The following is a 25,492-nucleotide window of genomic DNA, read 5'->3' as shown; positions in this document are numbered from 1 at the left end:
CCCAACCAGGGACTGAACCTAAGCCTCCTACATTGGAAGGTGGATTCTTAGCCACCGGACCACCAGGGAAATCCCTAGGTTAGTGCTTTTTGAACTTGGATGTGCACATGAATCCTGCAAAATCTTGTTGAAGAGTCAGCTCAGATTCAGCGGGCCTGGATTGGGGTCTGAGGTTTTGAATTTCTCACAGGCTTCCAGGAAAGGCGATGCTACTGGTCCACGGATGACACTTTGAGTTGTGAGGAGCCAGGTGATCACTAAGCTTTGCCACTGTGTGATTTTTGAGACTAGGGTCAGGGAGCGGCCTGCCACTGCTTCTCATTTTGAGAAGGCTTCCTGTTCTGAGGAAGGTTTTGGGATACCCCTCACATGGGGATCAGAACCTGTTCTTCCCCTTGAAAACCATTTGGGAACACTTGAATGTGTCTGGAGAAGACTGCCTTTCTTCGGCAGCCACTGCCCCCAAGGTGCAGTATCTCAGAGCAGACATTTCCTCCAAATTCCTTCTCGCTTCCTCTGCGAGAACACAATGAGGCCCCCTCGGCATCTCCCTTCAATAATGGCCCCTCTGCGGCCATCAGAGGGGCCTCTTTTACTGCCTCTGGGCCAGGGAAACTGGTGTTGACGGAGAGATTTATTAACCTTCGCATCGCTCTCACAATTCAGGGGAAAACACTTCTGTGAACTCTGCCCTCCAGAGTTGATGATGGGCAAGGGCTCTTACGGCTGTTCCCACGCACCACTGGGGAGATTCCTGCGGGCTGGCCTCAGACACGCAGCAGCCCTGGCAGGAGGTAGGTCAGACAGAAGGTCCTGCCCCAGTACTGAGGCTGGGCTCATGCAACCTTCCTTAGTGGCGCAGCAGATACTTAAAGGTTCCCTTCATCTTGTGTCTCTGGCTGGCCAGATGGTCCCCTGAGGGTAACGAGTGAGGGGAGAGGGAAGGGATGCCGGAAAGGGAGCCGGAGAGTGAGGGCGGGAGTCTGGCTCTGTCGCTAAGCGGCTGTGTGGCCTGGGCAAATCCTCTCCCAGTGCTGAGCCTGATTCCCCATTGCTAACAGGAGGCTGGAGCCCTGGATGCTCTGCTCAGGGAAGGCCCTTGCAGCCACCCTGGCGCAGGAGGCACTGGCTGAGGGAGATGGTCAGAGAGTCACTGCTGCATGAGTCTGGTGGTTCTGGGGTTGGCAGGCGCGCTGGGTTGTCAGGTGTGCAGCAGCTGAGTCCCAAAGCCATGCTGCTGACAGGGCCAGAGACAGAGCAGGGGCCCGCCTGCCCCCACCTCCCCGCCCCTGCTGGCCTCTCCTCGCCTTCCTCCCTGGAAGACCCTGCCCTCACTGATGAAATCCTAGTACAGCCTGGATCTGAGTTTCTGGTGTCTCCCCATTGTCAGCTTCCTGACGTTGAGAACATGCTCTGGTTACGCAAGATGTTATCTGTGGGGGAAGCTGGGTGAAGGGTACACAGGAACCCTCTGTGCTATTTTTATAACTTCTTTTGACTCTCTAAAATTATTTCAAAATAAAAAAGCTTATTAAGAAAAGAAAGTCCAACACTTCAGGACCCACCCAAATGTCGCTTCTCCACAAAGCGTCTCTGACTCAGTCATGTGGTCCCGCGTCTGTGTGGGCCACGAGTGTTCTGTGCACACATTTTTTACAGCTCTGGTCACTTCCTACATTGTTCTTCAGGCATGCAGGCCCATACCTGATCCTCCCTGCTCTAGACCCGGACGCCCAAGGTCAGGAGCCACTCTTTCCCTCCATCAGGAACACCGCCCCCTGCCCCTCAACGGGGTCCTGGGTGCAGCTGATGCTCAGCGACTGCGGAGTAAAGACGGATGAGTTCCCAGAGTCGCTTTGATGAGCAGAGCTGGCAGCTTCCCAGAGGGCTCGGGGGAGTGCTGGATGCGGCCCCTCTGATGTTGGGCTCTCGCTTTCCTTGCTTTCTTCCTTCCTTCTCCTCCCTTTTTCTCTTGTTCCCCGCTTCACCTTGACAAGCCTTTCCCCTTTCTCTCATCAACAGGAACTTGTCAATCTGCTCCTGACCGGGAAGGCCGTGTCCAATGTTTTCAACGACGTGGTGGAGCTGGATTCTGGGAACGGGGACGTCACGCTCCTCAAAGGCATCTCCACACGCAGTGACATAGGCTTCCTGTCCCTCTTTGAGCACTACAACGTGTGCCAGGTACCCTCGGAGAGCTCGGGGCCCAGAGACCCAGGAGCCCAGCTCCTGGGGACCCACAGGAAGGAGGGAGAAGGAGAGCTCGACTCCAGGTCCTGGGAGCGGGGTCCAGTCTCAATCACAGAGGCTCCAGGAAAAGTGTGGCTTCTCTGCCATCCAAGGTTCACACCCACAGCCAGCAGACACCCGGAAAGGGACTGCAGGGGATTTGTAGCGTGACTGTGCGTCAGAACGGCCGCAGTTGTCGTGTGTGTCTGTGTGGGCCAGGGGGTCTTCTCCAGTGATCAGGACCTGAGGTCTTGGGCCCCGTGTTAGATTCCTAGAGCTGTCTCAACAAAGCATCACAAGCCGGGTGGCTTAAAACCTCAGAATGTGGTGTTTCATGGCTCTGGAGGACAAGTTCTCCTAATGCAAGTCCAAAATCAAGGTGTTGACAGGGCCATGCTCCTCCTGAAATCCACAAGGAGAACCCTTCCTCGTCCCTTATAGTGTGTGATGTTTTCCAGCGATTCCCAGTGATCCTCGGCTTGTAGACGTGTCACTACAATCTCTGCCTCCAGTGTCACACGGCCATCTCCTCCCTCAGCTTCTCCTTCTAAGGAGACAGTCATGTGGATTGCAGGCCCACTCTACTCCACTAACCTCATCCTAGCTAAGTAACCTGTAGCAGTCCTGTTTCTCAATAAAGCCACATGCTGAGGTACAGGGGGCTAGAACTTCAGCAGATCTTTTTTTGAGGGGACACAGTTCAATTGCAATAGGTCTCACTCAGTCTGTTTGCAAGCGTTTTGGTCCCTCTACCTCCCCTCTTACTACAGCTGGAGTCTTAGAAAGGATGACCCCCAAGTAAAGCTGGGCAGAGGGTAGGGTGACAGTTATCTCTGGCAGCATGGGCAGGGGACCGCTGGGCCCTGTGTTCTTGTCCCTGCCTGCTGCCAAGCCTTCTCTGAGTCTCGGTCTTCCTGTTTTCAGGGAAGAATTGTTCTGTGGTTGATTTTGTGAAAGAGTTGCCCTGAGGGAATAGCAGGAGGTTTTTCTTCAATGACCAGACCCGCAGAGGTTCTTGGAGGGTCAGGATGAGGCCTCATAGATCTTATATCCCCAGAACCAGGGAAGCAGAGACTGAGCCAAAGGGATGCTCAGAGCATGCCAGGTGGATGGGTATGTGGGGTAGCTCAATTTCATCATGGCCTTCCTGTGTGATCACATGTTCAAGTGTGCGGTCTCCATTGAACACCACTGTTTGGGTGGCCCCATCCCCAGATCCCCTCTCAGGGTGACGCCCCACCCCCAAAGACAGGAAGCAACCCTGTGGGTTCCAAAGACTTGGGGAGTAAAGAATGAGTGACTCACTCTCAGATGTGCTGATGTCAGGAAAGCACCCAGGAGTGCAGCCACGTGCCCCATGAGGCGCACCAGGCACCCTGAGCCTTGGACCCTGTGTGGGCTCTGCAGGCATTCAGCCGAAATTCCACGGGCTGAGAGGTAATCTTGACCAGGCTCACAGAATCCCAAAGCTTACTAGGAGCCCTGATCTCACTTTTGTGTGGAGGGTGTTGGTCAAAATGTCAACTATTTTCCTTTGGTCTGTTGGGGGTAATTGACAGGAACATCAGTTGGGCGTCATCCTTTCCTTGGAGTAAAATGCTGATTGCAGAAAGTCAGATCCTACAATGATCCGAATCCTCAAATCCACATGGCACCCCCACCCCAGCCCCCACTGTTTGTTTGATTTGAGATGGGTGCTCTCTCTCCCTGCAACAAGGGGTGGTTTGCTCTTCTGCCCCGGGACAGCAGCCTTGCTAAAGAAGGAACCCTGGGCCTCTCTCCTTCTCCCAGAGCTCTCTGAGGACCAGGCGTCTGAAGGAGAAGGTGGAGGCCTGGCAGTTGACCAGAGTGCTTTCATCTCCTGTAACTCCACCCTCCATCTTTTGGTTCTGAGTTCCCCAGAGAACTCATGATTAGCCACATCAAACAGAAGGAATCCAAGGAGGTTTAGCATGCAGGCCCAGACCTGGAACCAGAGCCAGGGCCCCCACTCAGCCTGGCCTGGTCTTTTTCCAACAGGCAGCCCAGATGTTGTTATGGGGAAGATCTGGTATTTGGAGCAACCTAGAAATGATGTCCACAGCAGAGCTGTTCCGATAAGGCTGAAGCCTTTCTTTCATGTAGCTGGCAGAGCCAGGCCTGCCTTCACTCACAGCCCATCCCCAGGCTTCTCAGTGCAGCCTCTGGCTGGGAGCCAGAGTTCTGGGCCCTCACAAGTCTGTGGGGGGTGATAGGTCCTGTCAGGTGACCCACACTCCTCCTGTGCCCTGGGAGAAGCAGAGGCAACTCTGGGCCAAAAAATGGGCCCCTGCCATAAGTAACGAGCCCCTGCCCTTCCCACTCCAGCCTGGCTGTGTCCTATGGAACCTAATTTGTTCTCCATGACCAACTGGACTGGCCTGGCCCATCTGACTTCCCCTTACTCCCTCCATCCCCAGGCTCAATGCGAAGGCTAGGCTATACTGGGAAGACCAGCTCCTCCTGGCTTCCGGTGGCCATGGTGATGGGGGACTGACAGGCCAGGGAGGAAAGCATGGCACAGGGAATTTCACTTAAGGGCTTCCCCACGACCTGCAAGTCGCGTTCATTGCTTGCCTTCATGGAGGGACCGGGGCAAAGACTGAGCTTGGCAGGGAGAGATCTGCCACCCTCCTCCCCTTTGTCCAGCTCCACAAAGAGTACCATCTGTCCAGTTACTTGAGCCAAGAGTGCATCCAGTCCATCAAGAAGTCACGGGGCTCCCACCCTGAGTTGTTTCTCAAGTCCTCTTTCACCCCTGTCTGAGCCACCAGCCTCGCTGGTCTGAACACCTGTGTCAGCCCAACTGGGCTCTGGCTCCTGTCCCCACCTCCTTCCAATCCGGCTCCTTCTCTGAAGCCAGTGTGATCTTTAGAAGAATAGATCGATTGATCACATTATTCCATTGCTTAACAACCTTCCATGGATTCCCAGTCCTCTGAAACTGTTATGGGCTGAATCGTGCCTTCTCCCCAATCCTCAGCACAGCATTGATTTGTTGAAGTCCTGGCTGGCAGTACCTTGGAATGTGACTATGCTTGGAGACAGGGCCATCAAAGAGGTAGCAAAGGGGAAAGAAGTCCGATGGTTGGGCCCAAATCCAGCTGACCGGTGTCCTTATAAGAAGAGGTTGGGACACAGGCACACGCTGAGGGCAGACCACTTGAAGACGCGGGGAGAAGCTGCCCATCTTCATGCCAAGGAGAGGGGCCTCAGAAGAGACCACCCCATTGACATCTTGGCCTGGGACCACCAGCCTTCAGAATTGTGAGAAAATTAATTTCTGTTGTTTGAGTTGCTCAGTCTGTGGAACTTTCTTATGCAACTCTAGCAAACTAATACAGAGACTATGTAGTCCAGACCTTGATCGATAAGGCCCTACATCCTGTCCCTGCTTTTCCCACCCTTCGTGTTTTGACGTCACTGTCACTTCTAAGAGGAAGCCTTTCCTAACCTCATCACTCTTATCTCAGTAGAGGTCTCCTCTTGTGGTCCCCTGCCCACCTCGTCATTCTCCATCACAAGAATCTTAATTCTTTGCTTCACAGGCCTCCTCTTGGTTTTACATATCCCATTTCATTGCTTTTGAGATGCAGACTTGCCCCACGCTTGAACACTTCTGAGGTTTTGATGTATAGTGGCGGTTGATGATGCGTCCGGCTTTAACCGCCAGCCTGCGTTCTTTCTTAGTGACACGCCACTAACGGTGACTCTGACGGCGTCTTAGATTCAGTGACATGTGGTGCGAATGTGTCTGTGTGGTTATTTGTTTACTATCTCCACCTCATTCATGGGTAGCCCCGCAGGGCAGGCTGTTCTGGGGTCCTTCACCACTGATGCCTGGGACTGAAGTGTAAGTCGCGTTGAAAGAATGCGATCCTTGGAGATGGCGACTGTCGCTCTGCCTGAAGTCAAATGTTGGTCCTTTTGAATTAGGGCTTTAAAGCTGGCAGTCCGTGAATGGGTTGGAGGCATTCACACACCTCTGTCCTGCAAAAGATGCAAGAATCCATTTAAAACTACAAGTTGACCCTTGAGCCACTCAGGGGTTAATCTGCGTATAATTCATCATAGGGCCTCCATATCCGCCATTCTTCTGCATCCAGAGTCAACCGGCCATGTAACACTGTAGTAGTTACTGTTGAAAAATACCCATGTATGAGTGGACCCACACGATTCAAGCCCACGTTGTTCAAGGGTCAGCTGTAATCCCTGAAGATTGTGCTGCACCTTCACCCACTGGGGCCGTGCCGGGGGAGGGGAAATGTGCCCCCACCCTCCTTCCTTGCCCCAGGCCTTTGGTCAGCTACCCTAGAATCCACAGGAAGCGAATTTCATCTTTGGAAAAAAGTCACCCAATTGGAAGGGGCTCCTGAATGAGAAAACTCATTTATAAATTCCCCGGGCAGCTTTTTTTGCCCTTAATCTTTTGACCATTGCTTAGATGGCAAGCTGCCCTTTTGTCCCTCTGCTGGAAAATTCAAGGTGGCTGATTCTGCAGACGCCGGTTCCTGGCAGGCTGCACGGCACTTTTTCCTGCAGTGAGCGAGCACTGGCTTCCCAGTCTGCAGGGCTCCCTGTTCGAGGTGATGCCCTCACCAGAAAAGCCTCTTTTAACTGGAACGGAAGCCAAGTTTGCAGTGGACTTTAGGCACGTCCAGCCGCGTCCCTTTAGACAACGAATTCTCCGCCCCCATCACCAAGAAGGGAGCTCTGTAGTCACACTTTACTGTCCCCAGGGGGCTGGGGTGAGGGCCAAATAGGGAGTGGGCAGGGTGCTTGGATAATGAGAAAGTGAAGACTTCGTGCAGTTCACCCTGCTACCTTCTGTCGAAGGTTCACAAGCAGGCATTTCCCCAGAGCACAGCCTCTCTGGCCGAGACATGCCAGCTCCAGGTGGGCTTTGGGAGGCCCAGTCTTCTGGGACGGGCCCCGGAGAAAGTATGCCCATCTCCCCACTGGAAAAATAATTCCCATTCTTTCCTTAATCCACAGGCTGCGGCTGTAAATACCTGAGTGTGCAAACATCTCCCCGGGGCTGGTGGGGATTAGGCCGAATCAAGCCTGGCCCACTGCACGTACAGAACTGAAGCAGCCAGGGCCCAGGGTTGGGAATCACAGGTGACAGGGAGAGAGCATGTCGAAGTCTGGCCACCAAGGGGCAGGCCAGCCACGCATCTGAGTGGGGTGGGGGGCCGGGCCCCGCCTCTCCCCTTTGCAGATCCAACAACAGGAGGGCCCTGACGTTGATCCCAGGCATCTGCCTTGCCTGCAGCACTCCTCTACCATGAAGGTCCTCTGCTGGGGACTTTCCAAAGGACTTCCTCCTCGGGAACTTCCACCATCATTCTCCCCTTCCCTACTTTTCCCTGATGCCTGCCGTTCCCTCAAGGTCTCTGGACATTTGTCCTGGCATCACCCACTGATGCTCACCCAGAGGCCCTCCTTCCCTTCTCCCCCTGGCTCCAGCCCCACCTCTCTTCAAGCTGAATTCTTAGCTCACATTCCATTTCAATCACCAGGACCTTCGGTCATCAAACGTTTGCTTGTGTCGACTGATACTCCCTGCACTGCTGCTAAGGGTATATAGTCCGTGCAAGAGGCAGGCAGACACGCTGTCATAGGGCAGAGGGATGTGCTGTGGCAGAGGAGGGTGGGTACTTGGTACCTAGTTCCCACCCTCACCCCGGGAGCCAGAAGCGGGACGTGATGCGTGCTCTCTGACCAGGTTGTCCGGATGATGTGGGACCTAAAGGAGAAGGGAAGTGTACTTGTGGACAGGACGCAGGCATGAGGCTTGCCCTGCTGGATTAGTTTGAGGACTGGTGAGAGGCCCTGTGTGGCTGCGGCTGGGCAGGGGAGGGTATAGGAAGAACCGGTTAGGAGGTCATTGATGGGGGCAGAGGGGCTGGACATGCGGGGGCCTTCGCTGGCAGGATGGGCAGCACCACATGCCAGCTTGCTACCAGAGATGAGGTGAGGGTGACGCCTGCCTTTCAGGCTGGGGTATCTCCTTATGACTGTCTGTGGGGCAAAGGCCCTGGGAGGGATGGGCTCAGTGGGCAGGGACAGCCCTGTGTCAGTGAGCAGCATACACAGGCCGGGATCTCCCACAGGGCCTCGCTGAGGTCAGCCCAGGCCTGGGGTTGGACAGAAGATGCGCCAACCTGCTTCCCTGGGTGGCACATTGCATCAGGTATCTCCATCTGCTCCCTCTCCCTTGTCCAGGTGGGCTGCTTCCTAAAGACCCCGAGGTTCCCCATCTGGGTGGTGTGCAGCGAGAGCCACTTCAGCGTCCTCTTCAGCCAGCAGCTTGAGCTGCTGCGAGATTGGAGGGCCGAGCGGCTCTTCGACCTGTACTACTACGACGGCCTGGCCAACCAGCAGGAGCAGATCCGGCTGACCATCGGTGCGCCACCTCCCCACCCATCCTGTGCGACCGGGGAGCCTCCAGACTGGCCGGGGACGCCGGCCTTAGCACGCCCACTCAGGGCAGGCAGAGAACAATGCAGACTTGATTGCTGGGACTGGGGGGTCAGAGGGCGAGTAAGAGCAGTGCCTCCTGCAGGAGGGGGCCAGCACTGGGCCTTGAGAAATGGTGGGCTTAAAGGGTGGGAGGTGAGGTGGAGACTACATAGGAAAGAGCATCATGCCAGCAAGTTTGGGTTTTTATTCTCCAGGCAAAGGGGCGCTATGGAAGGTTTTGGAGCAAGGGGAGTGATGGGATGAGATGTTTTTGGAAAGAACTATTCTGGTAGCTGAAGTGGAGCAGGAGGGTGGGGTAGAGACTGGAGATGGGAAGCCAGTGAGTAGGTTCTGTGGTATCTGGGTCAGAGCTGACGGGCAGGAACCAGGGAGGGTCCAAATGAGAGAAGAGCGGTAGCTGCCTGAGGAGTCAGGTCTGAGGAGTCAGGTCTGAGGAGTCAAGTCCGAGGAGTAGGGTTGTTGATGCTGACCTCAGGTGAGCCCGGGCCTGACTGATGACCGTGTGCCTCTCTCTCTCCCTCCCTCCCCAGACACCACCCAGACCGTCCCTGAGGACAGAGACAACGGCCTCGTCCCTCCCCTTGAGCTCTGCATCAGAACCAAGTGAGTCAGGCACATCTCTGACTTCGGAGCCTTGCCTGAGTGGTGGTGGAGGGGTGGGCGGTGGGGTGCAGCAGTGGTGGGGGGTGGCCTGTAGGAAAGAGAATGGGTTCCAGATTGTCCCCATCTAGGAGGGGTGTGTGTGATGGGGAATGGAGGACCCCTGCAGACCGGAAAGACTCAATGCTTGGTGCTGGTTCATATGTGGCATTTTGTGGTCACTGGAGCCCAGGGAGAAGCGTGTGATTTGTGAGATGACATGTCTTCAGACAGCTTGTTAAATGCCCTGCATCAGGCGGTGGGGGTGGTGAGTTGGTACCTCTTGAGACCCCTCCTCATTCAAGGCAGCAGCTGCCAAATTTGGTGAGTACTGTTAGGCCCGAAGGAAGAGGAACAGGTGGGGTTACCTGGTGGTGTCAGGGGTGGGGCGGTGGGGCGCTTGACTAGGATCGGAAGCGAGGAGGACCTGGCCTGGCCAGGGCGTGCTCAGACATGGCCTCCTGTAGCAGCGATGCCTTTGCGCTGGTGAGGGGCGGCCCCGGGCTTCTGCTGGTGCAGGTGGGGCCCTCTGAACACCCAGTGGAGGCACCCTGGAGCCGCCAAGGCAGTGGGGGTCCTCCAGCCCTCTCACCCCACCCTCGGTCTTAGGGAGCCTGAGGATCAGGCTGGGGGCTCCCTTGGCTCAGGAGTTCTCTGGCCAGGCCCAGAGCTGGGGCGGCTCTGCGGCAGGGAGGCAGGGGGAATTGCCAGCGCTCAGGCTGACCCTTCGCAGAGCCTCTGTGCGGTGACTCAGAGGCTTCAGGGTGCCATGGGAGGGGCAGGCCGGGAGGGAGGAGACCCGGGTCCCAGCAGGGGAGCGGGAGAACTTGCCGTTGTGGGTCCCAGAGTTTGAATCCCGACCTTGCCGCTTTCTGTCAGTGAGCCTTCGGACTTCTGTCTGTGCCTCACTTTGTCGTCTGTAAAGTGGGGTTGCTGGCCAGGCCTGGCTTACACGGCTGTCATGAAGAGTACCCAGGACATCACCAAGCGCCTTGCACAGCCCTGGTTATTATTGTCTCAGCCGCTCACGATTCCCAGTGACCTTGGGCGGAACCTCTGTTTTCCTGTTTGTGAAGTGGTGGCGGTTGGGGCGGAGGATGTGGGCCATGTCTGGGGTCCTGTGTCTCTGACCGCCTGAGATCCAGGGGGCTCACCTAGGGCTGCTGCCCAGCCACCCACAGGCCAGTGAGCCCTTGAATGGAGCCAAGGAGAGAAAGTAGGCTCCACAGACACAGGAAGGGACATAGAGGAGGTGTGGGAACATCTGCCTTGTCCCCCACTCATGCGTCCATCTGCTCATCTGTCCACCTGCCTGCCCGCCGGGCTGGGGTGGAGCATTCCTGTGGGGTCATGTGCCGGCGTTTCTTTCGTCGGGAGGATTAAAGGCACACGCAGCCCGCTTTCCTTTCATGTACAAAGGGCCACTCATTCGGAGTGATGAGAGACGGGCAGCAGCGGGGGAAGGAGGTGACACCGACCTTGGCGCCTCCTGCAGGACAGGGTGGGGGCCGCTGGGCATTCTTCCTGCAGGAGGGTCTGCCCAGCAGGGCTCTGGACTGCGCCCTGGACATAGGCTCTGCCTACCTCCAAACCCCTGGGCCCTTTCTCTGAAGGCCTCTGCAGGAGAGTCTGTCTCTGCAGCCCCCCTGGTGGCCCACTGCCCGAGCCTCTCCGCTGACCCTCTCTGGAGTAACTCTTCCTTTCCTGAGAATGCTTCTGCTGTAGAACTCGGCTCACCAGGTGCCTCCCAGGGGTCCAGGGATTGGGCGTTGTAGGCTCAGCCCTGATTGACAAGTGCTTGAGAATGACCTGGGGCTCTGGTCAGTCCAGAGACAGCCCAGGTGTGAACGTGGCCTGAGTCTCCCCTTCCTCTTCTGTTAGCTGTCTCCTCCCAGGACCTACCCCTGCTCTGGGGTGGGGCCACGAGCCCTGGAATGAACCGGTGAAATGACGGCATGTGAAATGATCTGGAGAGGCTGCCCTGAGCCCTTGGCCTGGGGCAGGCCGTCCAGGCTGAGTCCCTGCCCCGCCCTCGTCCGTCCCTGCTCACTCTCACGGGAGCAGCCTGGGCCAGACTGAGTCCTGGCATCTCCTCCAGCAGAGCTCCTTAGTGCTTGTCACAGATAGAAAATCATCGTATGTGGGCACCACACAGGGTTTGGGACAGCTGGCCTGGGGCTCCTGGTTGGCCCAGACTCCACACAGCTCCCTGATGGCTGAGGGGATCAGTGGTCCAGCATGTTTGTGTTTGTTCCCTCACAGGGAAGGTTTGCTCTAGAGCGTGGTCCCCAGGCTTCAGTGGGCCTCCCCTGGAGGGGTGTGGTTAAACACAAATCCCGCACCCCCCACGCCCGCCCCCGAGCTTCTGATTCAGTCTGCCTGGGATGTGGCCTGAGAATCTGCATTTCTTGAGTTCCCAGAGGCTGTAGGTGCCACTGTCCTAGGGCGGCTCTTTGAGAACTGATGCTCTGGTGGCTGGTGGGAGTGGTGTCCACCTCCCCCTCACCCTCCCTGGCTGCCTGGTGAGGGTCAGACGTCAAGGGAGATGCTGAGCCTCCAGCGTCTGGCCTGCTATGACACACTGGCCCTGAGGTAGTTCCTTCCTGGCTCCACTGGCTGCCCCCCGCCCCCCCAGGTCTGAGTGCTGCACCCCTGTATGGACTTTGCTGACACCAGTTCAACATCTCCCATCACTTGCTCTACCCTGATGGGTCCTTCTGGGTAATTAACATGGCACGACTTTTCCCAGCATCATTCCCGGAAAGCTGAGTGGGTGAGTGAGTAGAGGGAATGCAGGATTTTTCCCCCTGTGTACCCATCAGATAACATACCACTGTAATGGGAAACAGCAGGCCCAGCCTCCTGGAATCCTGTTCCAAGGGGTTGGATTACAAAGGCTTTGCATTTTGTTTTCATCCCAGATTCTCAAACAGCTCAAAGGGAGAAACTTGGGAAAGTGGCCTTCAAGGTCAGCAAGACCCGCTAGAGGTGGGGCCCGGCCTCTTGGGGGATAGGTCCTGCTGCCTTGACAGGAAGCAGGTATGGCCCGAGCTCAGGTCCTTTCCAAGGCCAGTTAGAGTCCAAGCACCTGCTGAAAGACAGCGAGCTCTCACGGCAGCATAGACCAACTTGAGGGCAGGTGGGATTTCTCCATCATCACTCCAACCTCATGAAACTTCTGGAGTTGACTCTATGCAAGAAACAGCTGGATGAGACTTGTGTCTTGCTCTCAGAGTTCACAAATGGACAGAAGTCAAGTTCAGAATCAACTCTGTTGTAATCCAGGAAGAGACGCACTGCCTATCCTCAGACTCAGCTCTTGTTGCCCCGTAAGAGCCTCTGACACTCACACTAACCCGCACGAGGCATGCCACATGCCTAGTCATCCGGCAGCTTGCTTGGATCCACAGAAAGGCCCTTGGACAACATCTGACATGGCCCTTTCTTCTACGGACAGGGTTCTCTAGGGTTGGGGTCTGGCCCCAGGCCACACCCCGAGTCAAGAGCGGTGCAGGGCCTGGATCTTAGGCCTATGCTGTCCCAGCCCAGTGGAAGGTCACTGAACGGGCAGGGTGACTTCCCGCCACCTGGCTTTGTTGCCATGGTGACATTGCACAAGACTAGACTGCCAGACTTTGGAGAAGAGCATCCTAATTGGAACCCACCCCAGGTCCCAGACCATCCTCTCTAGTGTAACGTATGCCTCAGCCTCAGAGAATCTCCTGTTACCTTTGCTTGTGTCTGTCCCCTACCCTCCTCCCTCCTCTGTTCTCTAACCATCTCAGCCAAAAAAAAAAGCTTGATTTATGGTCATTTCCAAACAAGGCACACACAGTAACTTCTCTCAAGCTTCCAGCCTCAGTAGAATGGGGGAGAGAGAATGAAACGGTTGTCAACAGGCCAGAGAAAAGAGGAAAGAACTCATAACTGGGGCCTGGGGCTGGGTCACAGATGTTTCTGTTTGGAGGATCAGACGAAAAATGGAAAATGTAATTTCAGCTGGGACAGTGCCTTTGAGGGGCTGTAGCTGAGCACCCACCTCCCTCTGCTGCTCCCGCTACGGCCTGAGGAATCTCTGCAAACACCCTTCTTGCCTCGGTGCCGTCTTCACAGTGCCTCTCACCTGCTGAGGGAGGGTTCCCTGGGTGCTCCTGCCACCCAGCCCCGCTCTTCTGAGTCCCCTCTCTGCAGCCCACAGGCACAACTGCCCGTGGTGTTCCTTGTTCATGGAATATGTGACACCATGATGCACAGCATTGAATGGGAGTCTGGAGGTCCCAACTGAGTCCTGGCTCTGCCACTGCCACGTGGCATGACTTCCAGGTCTGGCTCCGTCTGGACCTCCATTTCCCATTCATCGATTGGGTATAATGGTGCCTTCCCTGAGCTGTTGTGAGGTTGAGAGAAAGCATTCCCTTTCCTTTGGAGACCTTGGGGGACTCACATGCGAGGTTGGCCGAGGATGGGTGGGAGGAGGCAGAAGGGAAGGGAGGGGGGAGGTGGGCCTTGGACAGGTCTCAGTGCCCACTGGGGTCAAAGGGGAGGGGGAGTGCAGTGTGAAGACTCAGGTTTTCCTGCTGGTGCCCGGGCCTGAGCAGGGGTAGCAGGGGTAGTTGGTGTGCAGGGGGGCGTGGTCACTCAGCAGCACCCCTGGGAGCCAGGCCTGAGCTAGCGGTTATGGAGGGGATGGAGGCAAGTGAGACCAGCTCTGCGCATTAGGGGCTCCCAGTCTAGCAGGAGAGGGAGATGTCATGACAGTATGGTGGGGGGAGCCTGACAGCAGTTCTGAGGAAGGATACTTCTGGAAGAAGGGGTCCTAGACCTGGCCCCGAAGGATGCGGGGTGGACAGGGAAGATGGTCATTGCAGGTGGAGGTGTTGCGGGAACAGGGACCCCATCTGGGGCCCGACAGTGGGCTCTTGTCTAACACTCGGAAATGAATTGTCCGAGGAGGCACACATGCTGACAGCACAAGAGACTTTATTGGGAAGGGGCGCCCGGGCGGAGAGCAGTAGAGTAAGGGAACCCAGGAGGACTGCTCGGCCACCAGGCTTGCAGTCTCGGGTCTTATGGGGTGGGATTAGTTTCTGGGCTGTCTCTGGTAGGGCAAGGGAACCCAGGAGAACTGCTCCGCCACCAGGCTTGCAGTCTCGGGTCTTATGGGGTGGGATTAGTTTCTGGGTTGTCTCTGGCCAGTCATTCTGACCCAGGGTTCTTGCTGCTGAAGCAAACATTGCTCAGCCAAGATGTATGTCAGCGAAAAGGATTCTGGGAGGTGGTCGGAAATGTGGCGTCTCCTTTTGACCTTTTCCCGAACTCTTCAGTTTGATGGTGGCTTGTTCCGTGTTCCTTACCAGAACCTCCTGTCATAAAGTAACTCACGCGATTGGTTCCTATGGTTCCTGGCCAGGATGGGTGGTTTCAGTCTGTGTGATTCCCCTAACAGAGCGCACAGCTCTGGCCAGGCTCTCAGGTGAGAGGCAGCCCATGGGGCTCATCGTGTAGCTGCTCTGGCTGCCAGCAGCTGGCACCTAGGATGGCATGCTGGCACACTGGATACTTGTCTGGAAATCCAAAGTGAGTGAGAGGAATTCTGGGGTATATGTCTACAGGTCAGTTCTGGTGGCTTTAAAAGCAGGCCTGCTCTCTTCTCCTCGCTGGTACAGTAAGTCACCTTTTTTTCCTCTGAAATACACTAGTTCTGTCAATGTTCAGAATCTGTGGAGGCAGGTTACTACTCAGTGATGGCTGCTGGAGAGGAAAGGGATTCAGTCATGATCATGAGATGGGCCTGCCCATGATGCTGAGCGGACCTGAGCTCGGGACCACCGCATCTTCACTGAGCTCAACCCCTGAGCCAATGGTCCTTGACTGGGGGCAGTTTTGTTCCGCAGGAGATATTTGGCAACATCTGGGGACATTTTGGGTTGTCCTCGGTTGGGGGGAGGGTGTCAGATGTCCTACAGTACCCAAGACAGCCATCACAACAGAACTATCCAGCCCCAAATACCCACTGTGCCCACGCTGAGGAGCCCTGCTCTAAACTCTCACACCTTTAGCCTCCTTCTTCACAGTTGAGTGAGCTTTGATGCTGCCTGCCCACTCAGATGGAGAAGGCAATGGCACCCCACTCCAGTACTCTTGCCTGGAAAATCCCATGGGTGGAGGAGCCTGGTAGGCTGCAGTCCATGGGGTCGCTAAGAGTCGGACTCGACTGAGCGACTTCACTTTCACTTTTCACTTTCCTGCATTGGAGAAGGAAATGGCAACCCACTCCAGTGTTCTTGCCTGGAGAATCCCAGGGACGGGGAGCCTGGTGGGCTGTTGTCTATGGGGTCGCACAGAGTCGGACACGACTGAAGCGACTTAGCAGCAGCAGCAGCAGCCCACTCAGAAGCCACTCCATTTCACCCTTCCCTTTCTCTATCAGCCCCTGATTGCATGTTTAGAGTTCTTATTCATCCTTGTAAATTGGCCCGTAGGCTTTCAGAACCATCCCCCCTGGGGAACCATTCATCCCCTTCATAAACACAGCATCCCAGCATTTCAGCTCTTTCAATTTTAAAACATGTCTGCTTTCCTGTTGTAGTTGTAAACTGCTTTCTTTCTGTGTTTCTACTACTCTCCCTGCCTCAGCACCTGTTAACCAGGGTGCGGTGGGTTGGTTACCTCTATGGAAAGCCTGAAAGCCAACATCAGCCCCACAGCCTGACCTTAGGACTCAGTGCCTGGTTGGTGTGACATGGGCGACTAGCAGCAGATGAGAGTGACTCACCCCTGCACTGAAGCCAAACTCTTTTGTCAAATTGGGAGCTCAGAGGAGAAGCTTCTGTCTGCCTGTTGGTATGGGGAGGGTGAAGCTGTGAGGGATGGAGAGGGACGAGGGAAGGGCGTTGGGGACCAGGCTGAGGGTGGATCTTATAGGGATACAGGAAGTCTGCTCTATTTCTGACTCTCCCCCTCATTCTCTCCATGACTGGAGGCAAGAATCCCAACTGGTCTTGGCAGTAGTTTCTCCTTTGCAAATCTGGGTCCCTGGTGCCTGGAGGCAGGCTGTGGGCAGGAATGTCGCTCTTTTCTCTGCCTTTCATCTGGGCATCTGGATTCAGGATGTGCTCCTAGTGTCTAAGATTTTGATAGGAACTTTATAGAAGCTGATGCTTCTCTACATTCCCTGGAAGCCACCTGCTTCCCTGGTGGCTCAGTTGGCAATGAACCTGCCTGCAATGCAGGAGATCTGGGTTTGATCCCTGAGTCAGTAAGACTCCCTGGAGTAGGGAATGGCAACCCACTCCAATATTCTTGCCTGGGAAATTCCATGGACAGAGGAGCCTGGTGGACTACAGTCCATGGGGTGGCAAAGAGTCAGACACAACTGAGTAACTAACACACACACTCCTCTACAAATCCTAACAGAACAGTAAAAGGTTTTTAATGATGTGTTTCAAAACTGCAAAGATGATGAACAGAGAAAGCAAATAGAAAACCTCAAAGTCGCATGGTGGAATCAGTGAGGCTCTGCCTTGTGTGGCTGCAGGTTGCTCAAGTGCTGTTAACCCAGTAGGTCCACATGCTCCCTTGGAACCTGTGGTCATCACAACCCTTCTCAGCTCATCTTACCTCCAGAGCCTGCTCGGTTGTGGAAGTCAGAGCTCTATCCGTCTTCCCCACCAGCTGGACCTCTGTTAGCTACCCTGAGATGTCATCAGGGTCCTGCACCAGTAGGGCAGGCAGTGGGCACTCAGGCAGTGGGCACTCTTCACCAAGGAGCAGCCTGACTCCTTCCGGGGCTGCTAAGTTGTCTCCAGACACCGTCCCAGTATCTCTCCTTTAAGCAGTGATGGATGCTCTGATGCTGATGGTTCCATAATTAGCTCAACCCCAAAGCGTCTAATAGGTTCCTCTAGATCTATCTCAGTGCCAACAACACAGCACCTCAGGACACTGTCTAAAGCACTCGGGTACCAAAGAATCACTTAATCCACATTCCAGTGGAACAGGTGATGCTGACCTTGTTGATGCACAACACATGACTGATGATGAAGCAGAGGTTGCGTCTGTGGAAGAGCATGAGAGGTTATCCTGCATTTCTTATCACAGGTTAGGCTTGGAATGGATCTTGTTAAGGTAGTTCTTCCAACAATTACTCTTGGGAGAAACTCTCTTCTAGAAATGTATGCAAACTTTTTGCACATCCAGACCTGCCTCTGAGTATCTGCGACTGGAAGGATTCCAGGGACCAAATGGTTTGGGTGATGAAATGGTACCTCTCAGCCTTTTATTCAGGAAGAAAAGAACCAATTTGCCAAAAAACCATACAACCCCATTTTGGGTGCAATCATGCAGCATCTCAGGACGCTACCAAATGACATTGAAGGGAATGCAGAGCTAGTTTTGGAGGGTTTCTTAAAATAGTTTAATATTCGTGGCTGAGCAGCTATCCCATCATCCACAGCCTTTTATGCCGAGTGTTTTAGCAAGAAGATGCATTCCAGTGTTCGTATTTGGACCAGATGAAAATTTCTTGAACTGTCACTTGACACACATGACACAGGGCAGGGCTGTGCCTGGTGTCTAAGACTGTGACAGCCATTACATTCTTACATTCCCTGGGGAGTTATGGAAGCCCTGGACAGGGTGGAGGCCTTGGTGGAGCTAGGAGAATGCCATATTAATTGTTCCAAAATGAGCTATATGCAAATATTGCCACCCACACCACACCTTTCTATGGGAGCAAGAAGCACAAAATTACACTAAGATTTTTGTTTTCCTCTCCAAATGACAAGAAATCTTTTTGCTCACTTGAAGGGAAATGGAATGATGTAAAGTGTGAAAAAATACTCCGTGGGGGTCGTACAGTCTTTACAGAGACCAAGAAGTTGCTGGTCATCGGGAGGAAAGTAGGTTGGAAGAACAGAATGAGTATGAATCTCCCTGCCTCGGCAAGGCTGTCCCTCTCAACTGGAAACTCAGAGACATAGACGGGGTCCCGAAAGGCAGGCACAGTCATGAAGAAAGGCAAAGAGCAGAAGCCTGAGGAAGGAAGGAGAGAAATTCAGTGGGGTTCTAGGTTATTCATGAAGATGGAAAGTGCTGGCTTTATGCCGAATCATGACTGAAAATTCATGGTACTTCTAAGCACTCGGTTGGAAAATGCAACAGTCTGACTTTGAGAGAACCTGTTCACTCCCTTCTTGCTGCAGGTGCGATCTCAGGGATACAGACAGACCTCAGAGATGTTGTGGGCTCATTCCAGACCCATGCAGTAAAGCGAGTCGTACGAGTTGTTGGTTTCCCAGTGCGTATGAAGGTTAGGTTTACACTATCCTGTAGTCTGTCACGTGTGCAATAGCATTATGTCTAAAAAACAATGTGTGTATCTTAATTACGAAATACTTTATTGCCACAAATGCTAAACATCATGATCTTCAATGAGTCGTAATCTTTTGTAATACTGTCAGAGATCACTGATCATGGATGACCGTAACAAAGATGGTAATAATGAAACAGCTTGAACTGCAGAGTAAGCCAATACTGTTGGAAAAATGGTGCTGATAACTTGTTCGATGCAGGGTTGCCATAAACCTTCAATATGTAAACAAACAAAAACAAACCCCCCACCCCCCATAGTATCTGCAAAGTGCAATAAAGAAAAGCTCAATAAAATGAGGTCTGCCTGTATTGGGCTTTCCAATGCAGATGTACAAGTAAAGTAAGAAAAGTGTCCCATTCTTCCCTTTCTGTGACAATTTCAGTATCGACTTGTAAAACTTTAGGTTTTGAAAATGTCTACTCCCCAAACCCCACACCCTGGGAAACATTTCAAAACTCCAGCCTCAGACTCCATGTTCTAGCACTGCTATTGAGGTATGCAACATCTGTTTCCTGGTTTGTATAATGTTAGGATGTACGTTTGTGTATAATGCACCCAGTGCCAAATTTTTCCGAAATATCCCGCCTGCTATAAATGTGATTCCTCTCAGTCCTTTATAGAAAACTAATTCCATGTATTAATATTAAATTAAGTGCTAGTCTCCCCTATAATAACTTTAATTTGGGGACTGAACTATTATTAAATTATATCTAACTCTGCTGAAGTGTTAGTTGCTCAGTTGTGTCCGACTCATTGCAATCCCATGGACTGTAGCCCACCAGGCTCCTCTGTCCATGGGATTCTCCAGGCAAGAGTACTGGAGTGGGTTGCCATTTCCTTCTCCAGGGGATCTTCCCAATCCAGGGATCAAACCCGAGTCTCATGCATTGTGGGCAGATTCTTTACATTTGATCCACCAGGGAAGCCCCATCTAACTCTGGACTCCTATTTAATTATACTCACTGCTTCTAAAGGCTTCCTAAAGTAATTTTTTGAAAATGCAAACCTGTGTTTTACTGAACTGCTCACAGCGCTTCATTAACTTCTCATGGTTTTTAGAGCAAAGACCAGAATCCTTGCGAGGCCTCCTAGGTCCCGTGTGGTGCCAGCTCTGCGGGCTCCCTATGCCCCCTGCCTACCTTTCTGGGCTCCGGCGACTGGACCCCCTTCTGTGCCTTGAAACCTCCAGGATTTCTCCGTATCTGGGTCTTCCTATGTGCCTTTAAAGTGCCACCATCCAGCCCCCCCGAAGAGTGGCTGGACTCAGATGTGTGTAGATCACTCGGCTTGTCAAGGGATTTTGGGTGCGTTTGTCTTATAGGGGCCTGGTGTGTAGGTTTGTCTGTGGGTGTGGAAGGGTGATGTGGACATGATGAAACTTGAAACCCTTGAAGCCCTGGAGATGGGAGATCAGGTGAGTGAGGACAAGAGATGGTTCCCCTGCGGCCTCGCAGCTCTAACTCTCTGTCCCTCTGTTCTTAGGTGGAAGGGGGCATCAGTGAACTGGAATGGCTCGGAACCCATCCTGTGACCCTCTGTGGGGATGAGCCTCATGGCTTCAGTGCTCATTACTAGGGGTGATGGCGGAGCTCCCAGGCCTCAGGGACAAGTCTGGGCCAGCACCTGAATTAGCACTGCTGCAGAAGCATCCGAAATCTCCCTGCCTCTTCCGTGAAGGGCCTGCCAGGGAGTGATTCGGACCCAGCGCACTGCTGTGCGGCCCCGCCCAGCAGAGTTGTGACTGCCAAGGGAGGTTGGTGGGGCCCCTGCTGCCTTTTCTCTGCATCCCGCCCTTGCTCCCAGCCTCTGATGTGGGCAGCCGAGGGATCCAGGGCACTCGTTATTTCTGAAAGTTGGCTTCTATAAACCAGGAGTCAGATCTGTGCTGAGGGCCAGTCTCATTTGTTGTGTTGCTGCAGAGGAAGCATGAAGTTTGCGGGGTTCATAGCTGGGGGGGATGGTGATGGGTGGAGGGGGCCAGAGCCCTGGAGACCTGTGGGCTCAGTCATCACCTAGCAAGAGTCTCTATGTGAGCCATACCCTGTGGCCCAGAGGTGTCCCTGGCTGGGCTTATGGTCTGGCCTGCCTTCTTTTGATCAGCCCCATGTCTGAGGCACCAAGCTCCATAAGCTGTGCTGACTAGGAGTAACTCAGGCCCCCTGGGATCCCATCTCAGGGCTGACCTCGATGCCTGTGAGGTCCCATGAGGATGGGCATGCGCACCTGGAGGGTAGGCTACACCTGGCAAACAGGTATGGGGAAGAGAACCTTCTAGGGAGGGACCTTTTGGCGCCGAAGGACAGTAAGACGACGATGAGATGAGGGACTAGGTGTGGTCCCCTGTGTGACTGCAGTGGGGCATGTGTGGAGAAAACCGGCTGAAATGTGGGTGGGCAGAGCTCATGGAGACCCTCACACTCCAGACTGAGGGTAGAGTAGGTGGGAAGGGTAGAGCACGTGGGAACGGGGAAGACTGCATAGTCACCCGTGAAGAGAAAATTGTACTTGGAGCCTCCTTCATTCCAATAATTTATATCCTATGGATTCCAAAGAGGAGCACAAACAAGCATAGAAGTGCAATGGGAGGTTGGTGAAGAAGGAGACCAGAGAGAGTTTTGTCAAAAATGGACGCTACGGACCCCTCTGCAGTGGCTCTCAATGGTGGACTGAGCGAGAAGTAGAGCACGGTCTCCAGGAAACTCTGTCACCTGGCTGTCCACGGGGGAGTCAGCAGCTGCATCATGGAAGAGGCCCCCCCACCCCCACCCCACCACATGCCCGGCTGTGCCCCTTGAGTGCTTGGCTGGGGTTCTGAGTGGGGCCTGCAGAGGAGAGTGTTCACACGCAAGGACCAGGCACGTGCTCCTCCCACATCTGCCCTGACCCAGGGAGAATTGTAGACCTGGACGGCAGCCAGTCCCCAGCTTCCATGTCCCCCCTTAAGGCTCAGGACACAAACAGCTCGGGGGTTCTGCTCCCCCTGCAGTGCTGGCTGAAAGGAGACCCCACTTTAAGAGCCAAGCATACAGCAGGCAAAGCTGGCGTTTGGTGGTGATAAAGAGCCTGTTTAGTGCTTTCGCGGGCTGGGTAAAGCAGTGGCGGGACTATGGGTCTTTGGGGAGCAGCAAGTAGGAGCCGGGAGGGAAGCGAGAGGCCAGGAGTGCTTTGTCCCGGCTGTGCCGAGGCCCCCGTGGGGTTTGCTGTGTAAACTCCAGTGGCCATTCACAGCAGGCGTCCAGCAGAAACGCTTCCTATATGTCCCTGAAATGTTTACGCATTTGTTTTCCTTGGCCAGGGTTAGCCCGCTCCAGCTGAGCGACCCGGGGGAGGAAGTCGGTTTCCCTGCAGCAGCCTTGTTTATCAGCCTGGGAAGGAAAAGTGTGTCTTTTCAATAAAACACTTAACCTCCTGACCAGGGCACCCTTGGCGGAGCTGGAGAAATCAAAATATTCCCAGCATTGCTTGAGGAAATCAGTTCCAACAAATTACAAAAGCACTTTTTCTAGAAGCCAAGACACAGGTACAAGTGCAGTATGACGCCCCTGGCCTGGAATTTTCTGGAAAGGAAGATGAGCAAACCCCGACACCACCCTCTTCCAGGTCCACAAATCAGAATGAGCCCACGGTGCTGCTGCCAAACTTGTAAGAATGAAATGTAGGCCCGGCCTCCTTGTACATGGCTTTCCCATCTGGGCTGCAGAGTTTTCGAGGGAGACTGGGTGAGGGTCCATAGTGCCCCCAAATTATATTAAAATTTTTGTGCACATGTACGTTTGTGTAATTTTCTGTGGAGAGAGTCTGTAGCTTACCTCACGGCTTTGATCTTGCAACAAGTCCCTCTCTTTTCCCCCAAAAGGTTAAGAACCATATCCTAGAGTTGAGTGGCCTCTCAAGGGCTGAACCTGGGCTTGGCTGCTCCCTCTCTGGCCTCCACGTGCACGGGGGAGCCAGTTTATTGAACAAGCAGACCTCTGTGGGATGCGAGCAGGAAGCAGCTTTATTCTCTCTCATTACAGTTGGCTCCCTGTATCCATGGATTCTGCACCAGTGGATACTGAAAGCCCAGCTATGGGACTTGAGCATCCTTGGGATTTGGTACCCTTGGTGCCTCCTGGACCAGTCCCCCTCGGAGACCAAGGGACGTTGTCTGCATTTCCGCTTGGATTTCTCTTCAGTGGTCTTGGTCTCTGGATGAAAGGGCACTCTGGCTCCACTGCTCTTCTGGCAGTGTGAACAATAAGACCAGGCTGATGGCAACACTTAAGTTCATGCTCTCATCACTGGAAAGTTCCTCCTCCTCTTGCTAGTCTTATGGGGGACCTCTAACCCACAGGGATCCCTCCTGAGTCAGGCGACTCATCCCCACGCTGGAGCTCATGGAGGCGCCCAGCACTGGCCCCACCCCCACTTCGAGTGGAGTCAACTTCCCTCCTTCCCCAACTCCAGAAAGACTGGAGTCTTCCTTCTGCAGGATCCATGTTTGAACCAAGCGAAGCACCAGCACATCTTCACCTCCTCGGACCTTTTCTCCTCAGGCTGCCTGTCTGCTGCCACCTGTCGGGAGCAGTGGCATCTTATTATCCCCAGGCGGGAGTCAAGGACAGTCCCACACTGTAGGGCTCACATGACAGGCTTTCAAGGAGTTTTCTTGAAGCCTCCCTCCCTTGGCTTCGGGAGAGGAGATGCTTTATTAGGAGGAAGTGGGGAAGGGGTTCCCAGCACACGGATGCCTCCTCAGTGAAGCCCTCGCTACCTGCTGGCCTGCTTCACTGCCAGCCCAGTGCTTTCTCACCTTCTCCTGTAGCTGGCCGGTGTGATGGACCAACCTTGGCAGAACTGTTCGCATCTGTCTCTCTAAGTTCTACACAGCAGATGCATAGGTAAGAGTTTTCAGAAGAGCTGCAAGAACTCCCTGGGGATCAGAGCTGGGCCAGGGATTAGAGGGGCATTGGGGGAAATCCTAAGATGGGGTTTCATCCAGGCCCCACCTGACTGCTCCCCAGGGTCTCTGTGTGTGTCTGAGCCCGAAATCAGGAGCTGGGCTGGGGCCTGGCCCATCAGAGGCACTGCCGATGGAAGAATGGGCAGCCGTGGGCCCAGGTTCCTGAGAGGGCTGGGAGTGGTGAGGGGGGAGCCTTGGAAGCTCTGCCCTAGAGCTTAGTGGGGTCACAGTTTGGAAACACAGAAGTCATCCCCATAATGAAGAAGTACTGAAGGAGCGAGCAAGTGGAACGCCATATAGACACAGGGGGAAGAAGTCACATCGGGACCAGAAGGCCTGAGTTTAGTCCTGAATCATTGCTTCCTGCCTGTGTAGCTGTGAGCACTTGACCTGAGCTCTCTGGACCTGTTTCCTCATCAGTAAAGTGAGCCCTCATCAGGTCATAATGAGGACGAGGGGTGTCACCACACCGTGACAGGCAGAGCAGGGCCACACATCACAAGGGCCGGGGAAGTGTTTGCTCATCATATTTCCAGCATGAGTGAGGAGAGGCGCCTCGGCACTGTGCCTAACCTCGACCATGAATCAGGATGGGTTCTGACAAGCGGAGAATTGGATGGAAGATCCTTCCAGGTGAGCCCATCAGAGTCCATGATGTCGGTTGGTCTCATTGGGGATGACGTGAGTGAGAGGCTCCGAGAATTAGGAGAGGGGGCTGAGGAGGAGATGAAGACCTGAGACAGCAGGTCCTAAGATGGGGGTGTTTTCTCTGGAGACAAGGACTGCTCAGAGCTTTCCTTCACCTTTCTCCTTGGTGGGGGTGTGGTGTGGGGCAGAGAAAGGGGCACATCCAGGGCTACTGTGGTGGCCCCAGGGGAGCAGTCCTAGTGGAAAAGCAAGGAGCCAGTGGTGGGGGGACCAATGCTGTGGCCTTTGCCAGTGGCGGCCATGGATGATCCTCACTGGCTACTGATTCCTTACGTGATCCTGACACTTGCAGGGGGTAAAGAGGCCGCTGAGTCCATCTGCAAATATTTCTCTCCCACCACCAGAGTCCTCCTCACTGCCTGCTGCTGCTACTGCTGCTAAGTCGCTTCAGTTGTGTCCAACTCTGTGCGACCCCATAGACGGCAGCCTACCAGGCCCCCCCATCCCTGGGATTCTCCAGGCAAGAACACTGGAGTGGGTTGCCATTTCCTTCTCCAATGTAGGAAAGTGAAAAGTGAAAGTGAAGTCGCTCAGTGTCCGACTCTTAGTGACCCCATGGACTGCAGCCCACCAGGCTCCTCCATCTATGGGATTTTCCAGGCAAGAATACTGGAGTGGGGTTCCTCACTCCCTAATCATGCCCTAATCCTCACAGGCCTGTGGGAGCTATAATTACCAGGCAAAAATGCCAGGCATTTGTGATAATGGAGATTGCTTAATGCAGGACGAGAGATGGGCTGGACCAGTGGGCAGGCAGACTTCCCGTGGGTCGGGGTGCACACTACAAGGGCCTCTCCGTTGCTGGGGTCGCTGCTCCAGCAGACCCACTTTGCATGAGGGGGGGGAGAACACCCACCCTGGCCAAATACTCAGTCTGCCTTCCCACCCCTCCTTCCATGCCATTTTCATATCATGGTGTTTCATTCTGCTGTCCAGCCCACATTCCCATAAAATACCCATCCTGTTCCTCAGGAAGACACCAAAGGACTTCTCTTTACAAATGGGGGAACTGATCAGAGAGAAATCCATAATTAAGAATCCTCCTAGGACGTTTCTCCTTCACAGGCATCTCTCGGAAACCAAACCACCACAAAGGT

At 54.2% G+C, this 25,492-nt stretch overlaps 1 protein-coding gene and 1 pseudogene across 1 annotated transcript in view; both read left to right on the top strand.

Annotated features, from left to right (window-relative positions):
* MINDY4 (MINDY lysine 48 deubiquitinase 4) overlaps positions 1-22,452 on the top strand; it is a 119,311-nt gene extending 96,859 nt beyond the window's left edge. Inside the window, exons 15-18 of the mRNA XM_055590476.1 lie at positions 2,023-2,184; positions 8,476-8,656; positions 9,264-9,336; positions 20,228-22,452. Coding sequence (XP_055446451.1) covers positions 2,023-2,184; positions 8,476-8,656; positions 9,264-9,336; positions 20,228-20,276 — 465 coding nt within the window. The 3' untranslated portion in view covers positions 20,277-22,452. The remainder of the gene's footprint in view (positions 1-2,022; positions 2,185-8,475; positions 8,657-9,263; positions 9,337-20,227) is intronic.
* Positions 16,472-18,442, top strand: LOC129658794 (oxysterol-binding protein-related protein 9-like; annotated as a pseudogene).
* Positions 22,453-25,492: the final 3,040 nt, after the last annotated feature.

The sequence above is a fragment of the Bubalus kerabau genome, chromosome 8 (assembly GCF_029407905.1).
Source record: "Bubalus kerabau isolate K-KA32 ecotype Philippines breed swamp buffalo chromosome 8, PCC_UOA_SB_1v2, whole genome shotgun sequence".
Lineage (NCBI taxonomy): Eukaryota > Metazoa > Chordata > Mammalia > Artiodactyla > Bovidae > Bubalus > Bubalus kerabau.
The sequence above is the reverse complement of the archived record's forward strand: the minus strand, read 5'-3'. Positions and strand labels throughout refer to the sequence as shown.